Below are 12,571 nucleotides of genomic sequence, written 5' to 3' on the forward strand. Positions count from 1 at the left end.
AATCACTATTTGCTCTTCATGCACTTTCACACACACAAATGCTACCTTTGAACACCAAGCCCATCTGCTGTTCTCAAACCAAAAAGAAGTTGAGGTAAACAGCAAAGCATGAGGACTTGTATAATACCTGGTGTTCCAAGTAATTTAAAAAAATGAAACTTTGTTTCTTTTCATCGAAAGAAAACGAATGTGTAGTACTTTAGTTAAATATAATCCTCCTAATCCAATAACATTTGGCATACAGTTGATGAACCTACAATATGCCCTTTTAAAAAACATCTACAAGTAGCTTTCCATAAGAAATGAACCACTCGCTTTGTGGGATACGTTTTATTTAAGAACACCAGCAATTTATACGCAATCATTTTCTGTTTAAAAGGAGTTCACGCAAACAAGTCTGGAGCCAAAGCTTCATTTCTCCTATAGAAATACTATCCTACAGCAAATTAAACAGCACCACAGTTATTTTTGCTGTTCTCATTATGTCCTGGGATGTCTCAACAAAATATACAAATCTGGTCAAATCTATATAAAACATGGCAAAAATAAATATTTACACTACTGTACATATTTAACACATTTAGACCTGAAGCCGCTTCCTAACAGTTTTAGTCTTTTTAAAACTTGTTTCTATATCAATGGTGCTCAAACCTTTTCCATGTCAAGGACCACCCACAATATGTATTTGATGCTATTGAGATTGAGAACATATATCCCCCCATCTCAAATGTTATGTTCCAGGGATTTTTTTTTCTTCAAAAATAGCAAATCTATAAGATCTTGTAGATCTGCCATTTTTGAATAGCCTAAGAATAAAATATGGTTAAAGTCGTTGACACTGATGCTTTCCCGGTTTAAATGGGTTGATAAAGAACTAATTAAAAAATACACACCACTATTAACTACCTTAGATTATTTAGCAATAGTGCAGGGTTCCCACTCATAAATAAATCTCAGGAAAACGTTTTTGTAAACTAGTCTTTGGTAAATTAATTAACTATTTTATTCCAAATTAAACATGATATGGAGGTAGATAAGGAACATAAATATTCTAACTTCTAGGGCAGGTTGTTGCTGATGACGATATTGGGAAGGGATTGTTTTTTTCCACCCAACATATCATATCATGTCATTTCCTATCCTGGAAGCTTTTATCTGTACGTTTTCCATAAGATATGGGAAGCCAGTAGTGTTTTCATCAAGTCACTTTTATTTCAGATACCCACCAAACGTACGTCTCTAAATGTTTTGATGAATTGAAATTGGTGGGCTCTATTGTAAACAAGTGTAATGCTTTATGGTGTCATCCACTCACAGTTAACAGTTTTTGTATTGACTTGTACTTGAATTGTACTGTAATTCTGCAAACTGTTAATAAATCAATCAATCAATCAAAAAGAACATACAGCAAATCATTCTGCTCAGTCTAGCTTTAAAGAACATCCCTACTTGAAAAGATCACATCTCCTCCATGCACAGTGGAGGGCTAAAATCTGAGCAGCCTGTAAAGTATGTTGAAAAACAAAGTCTTACCCATCCAGAAACTTCCATGTTATCAGGTCTTAACAGATTTTCAGCAAGAAGAGAATGCCTCTTTCCCAATCTGCAAATCAAACAAAGTGGTTACTCTTACCTGCTCCATCTTCTTAAGAATCTTTTGTGAAAATACTCACTCCCTTCTCTCCTGTTACGTCTGACATCTAGTATTTGTGGGTTAACTGCAGTATCTCTGACTCAACGGGATCTCCAATATGTCCAGGAACTAGTCTTTCTTCGCTAGCAGCGAAGGTTTAGCTAGCCTTGAAAAAAAAAGTTTGATGCTCACTACCAGGTATGACACTGCAAGCTTTCTTCCACGGCCGATGTGCTTGGTGCTCCCTCCTCTGTTCTCTCTCAAGAATATGCTGACTGGTCCACTGTGCTGGGGCTGAAGAGGTCCTGTCTGACAGTCATCTGCAATCTTCCACACTATCGACGCTGAGGGCACAACTGCTGGAGCTGGTAGCTGTCATAATCCTACTCGCTCAACACTGGCATAGGTGGTGTGTGGGCCCTTGCCCTAGGTCTACCCAAAACTCCCTCGTTTTGAGCCAGGTAAAAAACAAATCTTTAAAATGTAATCCAAAATTGTTCTGGAGGAGCTGATTTGCTAATCTTCATCGTAACAACGAGCAGGCAACAAAACAATTAACATGTTTTGTTTTGTCTGTTTTGATTTTCTGAACCAATGATGCACTGAACCTCATGGCACTTTACTATACAACTTTATTCGGTCTTTTTCTACTCCTCAAAATGCTTGAACAATCTACAATTCTGTTTGCTGTTTACATGTAGATTGAAACATTCCCTTAATTCTAGTTCAGACTGCTTGGTGGGTATATTTGTTAACACTAACTCTATTAAAGAAATGCATACTATGCTTCAAATACAAAATCAAAATACACTTGACACTTGCAATTCAGCGATCATAACGTCTTGAAATAAAAATTGATAATCTGATGGATCATTCTAGCTCCACTAATGTAGGGCCTATTCCATTAATGATGATTTTGTACTATAAATAAATAAAAATAATAAAAAATCTGAAATTAATGTTATTATTTTTAACGATGTTGATCGCAGACAAAGGTTTTTGAAGGTTTTTTTTTAAATACGTTTCTCTTTTACCTGATACCATAGGCACAATACACACACTTCAGAAGCACAAAAGGAAGAGATATTTAAGTAGCAAAACATCTACCACAAATAAGGGCAACATCTACACTTATGTGTACAGTCCTTTTTTTTCATTAACATCTCCCATTTAGCTGCATTTACATGTCTGACTTGTTCCTCTAAAAATGCTTTCAGACGACTGCCTCAAAGTAACCTGCAGCTTTCCTGACAACTCCTCTGCTCACCTCCTCGCCTCTCCTAAGAACTGAAGCCTGTTGAATGGATACAGGATAGAACAAATAGTTATTCTACACTTTTATGTGCTCACACTGTACTGTGCCACTAAGATTAATGTGAAGGAGAACTGAACTTACCAAAAAACATCACAAATTTAATATCGCCGTGAGCCGTAACTGCTACCTCCTCCTCCTCCACTTCCGCCACCAGAGCCATAGCCGCCTGTTTTACAGACAGAAAATGACACTCATCACTCTTTTTAACTATTATAAAAATCATTCACACAGTAGCAGACCTGCAATTTTCTAGCATTCATCATGACATCCAGAGATCAGCATACAAAACGCACCTCCGTAGGGTCCATCCGAGCTTCTGCCACCAAAGTTGCTTCCCTTCATGGGGCCATAATTGGACTGCTGACTGCTGTAGTTCCCAAAATCATTGTAATTTCCACCCCCTCCTCCACCGCCAAAGCTCCCTATAAGGCACAAGCATTAGATTTCCTGGCAGTGTACCATTTCATAGCAGACCTACAAGCTCATAGCGCGCCACTCGGTGGCGCGCTATGAGCTTGTAGATCTGCTAGATCACGCGTCAAACTTCTTCTGCCAGGTATAGAAATCTGATCCTAGACATCACATTCAACTATTTTATTACAGCAAAACACATAAATTAATCAAGCATTACCGCGACCTCCATCATTGTAGTCGTTGTAGCCACTGCCTCCACCACCACCAAATCCTCCACCTTGGTTCCCATATCCTGGACCACCACCGCCACCTCCGTAGCCCCCACGACCTCCTCCGTAACCTCCACCTCCACCATAGTTCCCGTCTAGACATACCAACATCATTAAGGTATAGTTCACTCACAATCATTTTTATGTTTTTGTCACATTCCTGCAATCTCAGAACCCATCGGCATAACATTTTTTTATAATAAATCCTTTCCTTTGAATTTGCCTCTGGGGCAGCACCCGATTCCCTGTGTAGAGAGAGACTGGATGTCGGCCCGTTCACTTTCCTTCAGAATCTGTTTTTAGAGATTACACTGATCCAGCATTCCAATATTTAATCATTTGTTAATAGAAGGCCATGGCAAAACTATATTAAAATCATGTATAAAGTAAACTCCAAAACAACTCGGTGTAATCCAGTATGGACCCCTACTGTCATATAACCAAATGATTTAAAATGCAGTACTGCTCTTTTTAAGCTTAACCTCCTATTTACTTCAATTCATTAAATATTGGCATATTGGATCAGGAATGCGACAAAAACAAAAGCAATCTCCATGAATTCAAGGCTTTATGGGGTGAGTAATTGGAAGAAAAAAAAGTAATTTTGTGGGTGAGCTATCCTATGATACGGAAACTAAACATTCATAGGATAAACGATGCAGGAATAGATTAGAAAATGCAAAATTGGCCCGGACGGTTAGCTCAACCATCTGGGCACCTACAGTAGGCTGCCGAGCCAGCCTGACGGCCTTTGCTGCATGTCTTCCCCCCCATTTCCCCATTTCCTGTCAATCTACTTTCAACCTATCAATAAAGGCCCAAAAATATATCTTAGCTAAAATGGGGATGCCCGCTGGCCTATCACCAGGCGCATATAGAACCACATATAGGCGCATGCCTGACAGCGTGTCGCGGGTTCGAGTCCCGATCTCGCCGACCTTTGCTGCGTGTCATTCCCAGTGTCTCTCTCCCCGTTTCCTGTCTCTATCTCCACTATATCTTATCATTAAAGGCAGAAAAGCCAATCAAATATATATATAAAAAAGCTAAATTGTACAAGCTAACAAAAATAACGCAAAGTGGTAAATTATTTAGTTTTATTTTATTTGATGTCTGATCTAGCCTTTGATTATAAAAGTGGTAAAACAACAACAACAACTCACCGTTGCCACTGTAGCCATCATAACCATCACCTCCATAACCACCTCGCCCACCACCATACCCACCTGGAAAACAAAGGTTTGCGGTTCATCATGTGTTAAAGCTGCAATCCATAGGATTCATGTCCTTCCAGGGATTCCCGAAATGTCTACCAATGAGCTATGATGAGTGGGAATGCCCACTTAATCATGGGTAGAGTGGGATCAATTCGCTTTGTAGGTTGCTGATCCGGTCTGGGTCTAAAGCAGATACGGAAAACGGTGTGTGTGTGTGCATGTATGTGTGTGCAAATTACCGGATACGGAAAATTGTCTCTAGATCAGATCACACTGGTCGAAACGAGAACCAGGCTTTCCGTTGTGTGGAAACTAGAAAGCATGGTTTCAGGCAATGATACTTGTTCATTGCCTGAAAGTTGTTCCTACCTGAACACTCTACATTTCTTAATACATTCCACAGGGGGGCACACAACAGGTGCGCCAGTGCGCATGCGTCGTCAAAATGTTTCCTGTGCGGTAGATCGACCAATAGCTGAGACAATTATGTAGAGAAATCGCGACTGTAAAGACGAAACGGAAGTGGCGAGGAGGCTCCACTTCCGCTTTATCGCTTACGCATGATAGCTCTTCCGTTGGCCCATACTGTATGATGAAGCATTTGGAAATTGTGAGAGGCAACAGTCTGGTAACGCGAGACTAACGTCGTACTAGTGTGTGTGTTGTCGCATCGACTTCCTGTCTACCGATCAGTGCAGATAAAACCTGATAGGGGGGATTAAAGCGCTGGCAAGAAATGCCATCTGCGACAAGGAATTGGAGATAAAAGTGATTGAAACAGTTAATAGAAGAGTAGGGAGAGTTCAAATATACTGTTCAGTTTGCTCAATATAACGTTTTATTCACACTTAAAAAAGGTCTGGATTGCAACTTTAAAGCTTTGACCTGTTGTTTTAATCTGAAAACTACCATGGATCTAAGTACATAAATAAAGCGGTATTTCACTTTAAAACACTTCTGTTCAGACCGCTTTTAAATCAGACATGATATTATCCCATTCAACTATATTATTGATATCCCATTCAACTTTTGTATTATTTACTATAGTCCTACTAGACCCCATAAAATTACATCGGGCCACAAACGATCACGGGATCTATTAAATGTGAAGGGGGAGGTGAAAAACGGACATATTGAGCCTATGACACACAGTATGGCACCCCCCTAGTACCCCCCTTCACATTCAGTAGATCCTGTGATCTTGTGTGGCCATATGTAATTTCGTGGCGTCTAGTAGAACTATATAGTACATAATAATAATAAAAAATCCGTAAAACGTTGTAAACAAATATGTATTTAGCCCCATGTTCGAATGCCCCCGCCCCCTGTCAAAAATAGCTAAAATCGCTAAAACGAAAGAAATCAGCAAATGAAAGAGAAAAAAACCCACTAATCTTTTACTTTTTCTAATAACAACCTAAAACATGAACCTTGGTTGAACAAAACCGAAAGTTGTCCTTTAAATTGTACTCACCTCGGCCAAAGTTGCCACCTCCATAATTGCCACCTCTGCCCATGAAATTTCCACCTCCTCCACCACTGTCTGAAGTATAGAGGAAAATAATATTTAAAAGTGGAACTTTGAGAGGCACTGATTTAGAATATACATAGAATATATATATAGCTAAATAGCTATAAAGTTAACTTAAAATCGACTGCTTACTCCTTTGGTTGGACACAGCCATCATTTCCTGTTTCGAGAGTGCTTTCCTCACCTCGCAGTTGTGGGAGTTGATTGTGTGATATTTCTGGGCTGGTGACAAACAATGTTAACAATTTAGATTTACAATGTTTAATCACCACCAGCATGGCTATGAACTAAAATGGAAACTGAAGATTTTCATCCTAAACCCCATTGTTGTAATGTTAGATCAGTAGTCTTGGGCAGAAAATCTTTTGTGCATTTCTCCAAGAAATTATGATGTTGTTCAAGTCATCAGGCTACATTCAATTTGCCAGATGATCAGCAAAGTTTCCCTTTATTAACTCACCCAGCGCCATGGCGCCATCTGGTGGAGGGTTCTCGTTGCCATGCATTCATTGTCAATGAGCGGTACCCCGCCTTGTTGGCCGGAAACCGCTGAGTCAGGAAGTAAAATCCGCTATTTAACATGTCCCGCGATTGTCATTTAATCCACCCCAAACATACTTTTGGTAAGCGAAATACTATTGTTTAGATACACCAGAAGCAAACAAAGCTTTTTCTTTTGGTCTGAAAAGTGATTCCGAGATATTTACGTTTTAAGTTGCTGTGAACCACAGCAAGCATAAGCCAGCGAATTTTTCATTTCATTTTTCAACGGATCTAAATGGTAGTGTTACATGGGGAAACTGGACGCAGTTGATTACCGTAATCAATTGATATTAAAAAAGGCGTGATAAGGCTTCATCGGCAATAGGGTACATACACAAAAAGGCGTCAAAAGGCGCTGTCGGGAGTGAGTGAGCCAATAAAGAATGACATACCAACAATTTTGTCCACTGTGTCGTGGTCGTCAAATGTGACGAAAGCAAACCCTCTCTTTTTTCCGGTGGATCGTTCCTCCATGATGTCAATGCAGTCAATCCCTCCATACGACTCAAAGTAGTCTCTTATGTGATACTCCTCTGTGTCTTCCTTTATACCACCCACAAAAATCTTCTTCACTGTCAGATGGGCGCCTGGCTTCGAGGAGTCCTGAGACAAAACAGGCATAATGAGCAGCACAGCACAGACTGTGTTTCAATCAAAATTCCTTTGTTCTGATATAATTGTAATTATATAAAATTACCCATATATAAAATACCCATATTGTCTTCTATGTATTTCCCTAGGACAGGAGTTTTTGATTGATTGTGAACCAGGACCACCACCCTGAATGAGAATCATTCATTCATTCAAGTTTTGTTTATTCTCGAAATTACACTGAGCAATTAAACTAATTTTCAGTGTCGTCAAGTAATACAATATCATATAGAAAAACATCACAATACATCAGATCAGGAAAAGACAAAAACAAAAAGGTATACATGTGAATTACAAAGCAAAACGATCTAAAAACAGTTACATCTTGTGGGGGTCTGTATTATCACCAAGGCATCAAATCAACCTGGGGACCAGGTGTGGTGGTGGGTGAAGACCACATCCAATACCTTTACGGACCACCAGTGGTCCATGGACCACCAATAGAAAACCCCTGGCCCTGCTCTGACATTCAACTTAAAGGGAAACTTCACCCTTTTTGCAAAAACATATGTGTTAATGACGTTTAGAAGATTTAGAACACTTTCCTGGGGGTCTTTATGTGTGTAATATGTGGTTTTAGATATTTTAAATTTTAGCAGTGAGCCCAGAGTCTCTGATGTCATCGACACTGGGCTCACTTCCATCCTGGACTATAATTCCCAGAATGCTTTGGTGCACTGCTCCTCCTTGTGGATAGGGTGAGGGCTGTCTTACTGAGACAACATGTAGTCCAGGAAGTAAGTAAGCCCAGTGTCGATGATATCAAAGACACTGGGCTCACTGCTAAAATCTAAAATATCTAAAAACCACATATTACACACATAAAGACCCCCAGGAAAGTGTTCTTCTAAACATCATTAACATATTATTATTTTGCAAAAAGGGTGAAGTGTCCCTTTAAGTGTCATCGAGCGTATGGAATGTATGCCCCCTGATGACGCAAAATGCGCTTGGCATCATCATTTCTCAATGTCAACATTTAGCGAGGAGAGAAATACACAGAAGCCATGGTACAGTATGTCTTCTTACCACACCATATCATTGATATCCTCACATCAGATTTTTTTTTCTTTAGGTTTAAAAACTGTGTAATGTTTCCATTTAATAATATTAATTTCACCATGTTTACCTCTCTGGATACAGCCCTCTTGGGTTCAACTACACGGCCATCCACCTTATGAGGTCTTGCAAGCATGGCCTCGTCCACTTCCGGTACAGCGGAGTATGTGACAAAGCCAAACCCTCTTGAACGCTTGTTGTTGGGATCTCGCATCACCTGAAAACACCAGAATGCTCGGTTACAGGAGTAGGTGGGCTTCTCACAATATTACGCATTTACGCAATTATAATTTTTCAGAATAGTTTTTTCCATTCATCTTTTGAGAAATGTTTGTTTTGGCACACAACAGCATCGTACAACAAAGTGTGTTTGTTTTTTCCATCTAGAAACAACACCACACATACCACACAGTCTGTGAGTGTCCCCCATTGTTCAAAGTGGGCCCTTAAACTCTCCTCTGTCGTTTCAAAACTCAGGCCTCCGATAAACAGCTTCCTCAGCTGTTCAGGTTCTTTGCATTCACGTTCACGGCCCTGCAGAAAGAAAACGAGAAAACAACTTTTTTGATGGTGAGTTAGAAAATATGTCCTTCATACTTTGCTTCAAGCGCATTACACAAATAGGCTACTTGAATTACGATGCGTTACGATGAATTGAACATGGTGGACCCTATTGTAAACAAGTGTAATGCTTCATGGTGTCGTATCGTCCAGACTCCACAGTGAACAATTTTGTATTGAGTTGTGCTTGAAATGTACTGTAATTCTCCAATCTGTTAATAAATACTTAAAACAATCAATCAATCAATCAAACCTATAAATTATTTCTCTCCGATCTATTAACCACTTTCAACATTGCCCATTAATATTGTCGCTAAACAGGGATTAATTGGTTAAACACTTGACCTAAATATCAATTTGTAGTTGACCACTGCACGAGAGATGCTTAATTCTTATCCATCATAGGCAGATGTTGCTTGCCGGAAATAGCCGATCTACAAGCTCACAGTGAGTGAGGGCAACGCTGACCACAATGTAGCCCCTTTCAGAACCCTCGGTTACCTTATCTGAATTTTGGACGTACGGTACCCTAGGGTCCCTGATAGCTTATTCCACTCTTTATAGGACGCAGATTTACCCACTCTCTGTTCACGGAGAGCCGCGGTGCTGCTTGAGTGTTGGTGAGATGTTTCAAAGATGCATAACACAACGTAAACGTGTGCGAAACTGCATTAACCGCTGATGCCATTAAGTATTTTTTATCTTTTTTTTTAAAATTTGCTTCGTTGAACTTCTCTCTCCTCTCTCTTCCTTGACTTCCTTATTGACTTCCCCTTGTACCGCCTCCCGCACCAGGGCAGGGTGGTCGGTGCGAGGCAGTGACGTAGGGACACGCAGCTAGCCAGTCGCCGCTCGGGAGGCGGTACAATGGGAAGTCAATAAGGAAGTCAAGGAAGAGAGACGAGAGAGAAGTTCAGCGAAGCAACATTTCAAAAAACGATTAAAAAAACGTAATGCTGTTTCGCACACGTTTCCGTTGTCTCCTATGGATCTTTGAAACATCTCACCAACACTCAATCGGCGCCACGGCTCTCCGTGAAGAGAGTGTGTAAATCTGCGTCCTATGGAGTGGAATAAGCTATCAGGGACCCTAGGGTACCGCGTCCAAAATTCAGAAAAGGTAACAGAGGGTGCCGAAAGGGGCTAACCACAAAGCTACTACTGAACACAGTGCTTGTCCCAGACATTTGGAAAATGTATACATTTTAGGGGTGAAACAGAATTAATTTAATTGATTATAAAAGATAATCAATTTTAATAAAAAATATAATCGATTTGGGAGGAAATGTCGCTTTTTTATTTTTTTTAGTACAGCAAAAATAGCAAATCTAGAAGCTCACGTGGTGCATGGCCACTTATAGAGGTGACCGTTTTTGTGAGGTTAAGGTTAGGTAGGGACTAGCCCCTCTCGGGACCCTACATAAAACTTTTCTGACATTTTGATGAGTTTTACGTTGGGTCCCTTATCAGAACTATATTTTCGTATGGAAATTCCGATACGCGGAAGTGAAGATTCTCTCTAAAATAGGATCTGCGCCATCTGACGGGATTATTTTCCTTGAGTTATTCTGAATTCGGTAACTTTAAGTAGCTATACATCCCGCTGCGAATATCTCCTGTGGCGCGGAAGCCGTTAAGTATTTTTAATCTTTGTTTGACCGATTTGGTCGCTTTATTTCTTCTTGTTTGTTTACCGTTTATTGTACCGCCTCCCGGTGTGCGGTTGGCTTGTGAGGCTACGTCCCTGCCTCTGATCTGCTGTGTCATAGCTATAGCACCACTAGCTAGCCAGATAGGCGGTACAATGAGGTGTCAATAAACAAGGTTTATAAACAAGCTTCCAAATCGGGCAAACATATATTAAAAATACTTAACGGCTTCCGCGCCACAGGAGATATTCGCAGCGGCATGTATGGGTACTTATACTTTACATATTCAGAAAGCCTCACACTGAAGAATATCGTCAAAGAGCGTGGGGAGCCGGTAAACATGGAGTAAATGTTTTAAACAGGTGGCATGGACAACGTGCAACAGGACCCAATGCTATCTGAGTCGTCCAAATGTCAGAAACTTCAGTAGCATTTGGGTTCTGCTTGGAGGGCTAGGTAGGGACAGAGGCAGAGCCATGGCTAGGGATCATAGTACTATGGATATAGGTATATAAACCACACACACCTGGGCGAAACAATCGACAGGTGTCATTCCCATAAATCTAGGGTCATGCCCTGGTGTCATCATTACTACTACACTACACTACACTACTACAACACAACCAAATGGACCCATACTGGCCCCATACTGTCGTATGTGCTAACCAGTGTGGTCTGTTTGAAACTCGTGGGAAAGTGGTGATTTTTTTTTAACTAGTTTTCAGCCAGAACCTTATAGGCCTACTGTATGTGTATGATTGTGACACTAGAGAGGGCTGAAAGTCGTCGTAGCAATTAGTTAGACGTGTCTGCGCTGTCTACTACATGGGAGGTCATGGGTCATGGCTGTGTATATTATGGAATATAATTATGAATTAAGAAATGTCAATAATGTGTGTCAAAGGGCTGCACAGCGGCCATTCTAGGGACCGCTAGGGCTGTGCTGAGGCGGCGGCAAGCCGGTTAGCCTAGCCGCTGAATGGTTGACAGACAGCTGACTGACACAGAAAACCCACCACTGGACCTGCATGCCAACACAAGCTGAATAAGTATACTTTATTTCATGCATTTAATTCAAATTCAACCAAAACCACGGTGACGCGGCTGTAGGTGCCAATGTTATAGCTATAGCTTTACTCATAGTTATAATATCTCTGCTATACCAGGCCGTCGAAATAATCATAACGTTGACCAAGCTGCAACTCGTGCATTCTGCAATAACAGATATTTCTGTGCGTATTTCAGGTCACAGTAATTCAGTCTTTAACGGTAATTACTACATTATTACAGTTACTACGTTGAAAATATAAACATTCACGTTACAATATACGTGACTACATCACCTCCATTTCGCAGAATCTCCACTCGTCCACAGGCACAGAACACAATCCAATCCATCACGTGACGTGAGCACGTGACACTACAACGACGGATCCCCCCCCCCTCACACAAATCTTTATTAACAATACACTGAATACAGTACAATCAAAGAAGTCTACAGATAATACAACATCAGACCCAAGAGGGTCTTCTAAGAAATAAACATTGAGAAAACACACACACACACACACACACACACACACACACACACACACACACACACACACACACACACACACACACACACACACACACACACACACACACACACACACACACACACACACACACACACACACACACACACACACGAAACACACGATGTCGAAAGGGATAGTTTGCGTCATCT

General features: G+C 40.6%; 1 protein-coding gene across 2 annotated transcripts; it reads right to left on the reverse strand.

Moving 5' to 3' along the window:
• Positions 1-326: 326 nt before the first annotated feature.
• hnrnpa3 (heterogeneous nuclear ribonucleoprotein A3) lies at positions 327-12,269 on the reverse strand. 2 transcript variants are annotated; one of them, XM_083777194.1, is made up of 11 exons: positions 12,186-12,269; positions 9,038-9,166; positions 8,703-8,849; positions 7,315-7,525; positions 6,512-6,601; positions 6,323-6,391; positions 4,795-4,857; positions 3,580-3,726; positions 3,242-3,370; positions 3,030-3,114; positions 327-1,603 (listed from the first exon to the last, which is right to left on the reverse strand). In XM_083777194.1, the coding sequence occupies exons 1-10, from the start codon at positions 12,189-12,191 to the stop codon at positions 3,047-3,049; spliced, it is 1,059 nt and encodes a 352-aa protein (XP_083633320.1). In that variant the 5' UTR covers positions 12,192-12,269; the 3' UTR covers positions 327-1,603; positions 3,030-3,046. The 2 variants fall into 2 exon arrangements, with proteins under 2 accessions (XP_083633320.1, XP_083633319.1); XM_083777193.1 differs by lacking the exon at positions 327-1,603 and adding an exon at positions 2,248-2,927.
• Between the last annotated feature and the right edge of the window lie 302 nt (positions 12,270-12,571).

This window comes from Protomyctophum parallelum (assembly GCF_964188405.1).
Source record: "Protomyctophum parallelum genome assembly, chromosome: 11".
NCBI lineage: Eukaryota > Metazoa > Chordata > Actinopteri > Myctophiformes > Myctophidae > Protomyctophum > Protomyctophum parallelum.

Bases quoted from the DNA above. Each gene is read 5' to 3' on its own strand.
- hnrnpa3 (XM_083777194.1), bottom strand. The intron at 7,526-8,702 runs GTAAACATGGTG...GTTTTGTCTCAG, and splicing joins AGAGGGCTGTATCCAGAGAG to GACTCCTCGAAGCCAGGCGC. The intron at 6,392-6,511 runs GTAAGCAGTCGA...TCTATACTTCAG, and splicing joins GGCTGTGTCCAACCAAAGGA to ACAGTGGTGGAGGAGGTGGA.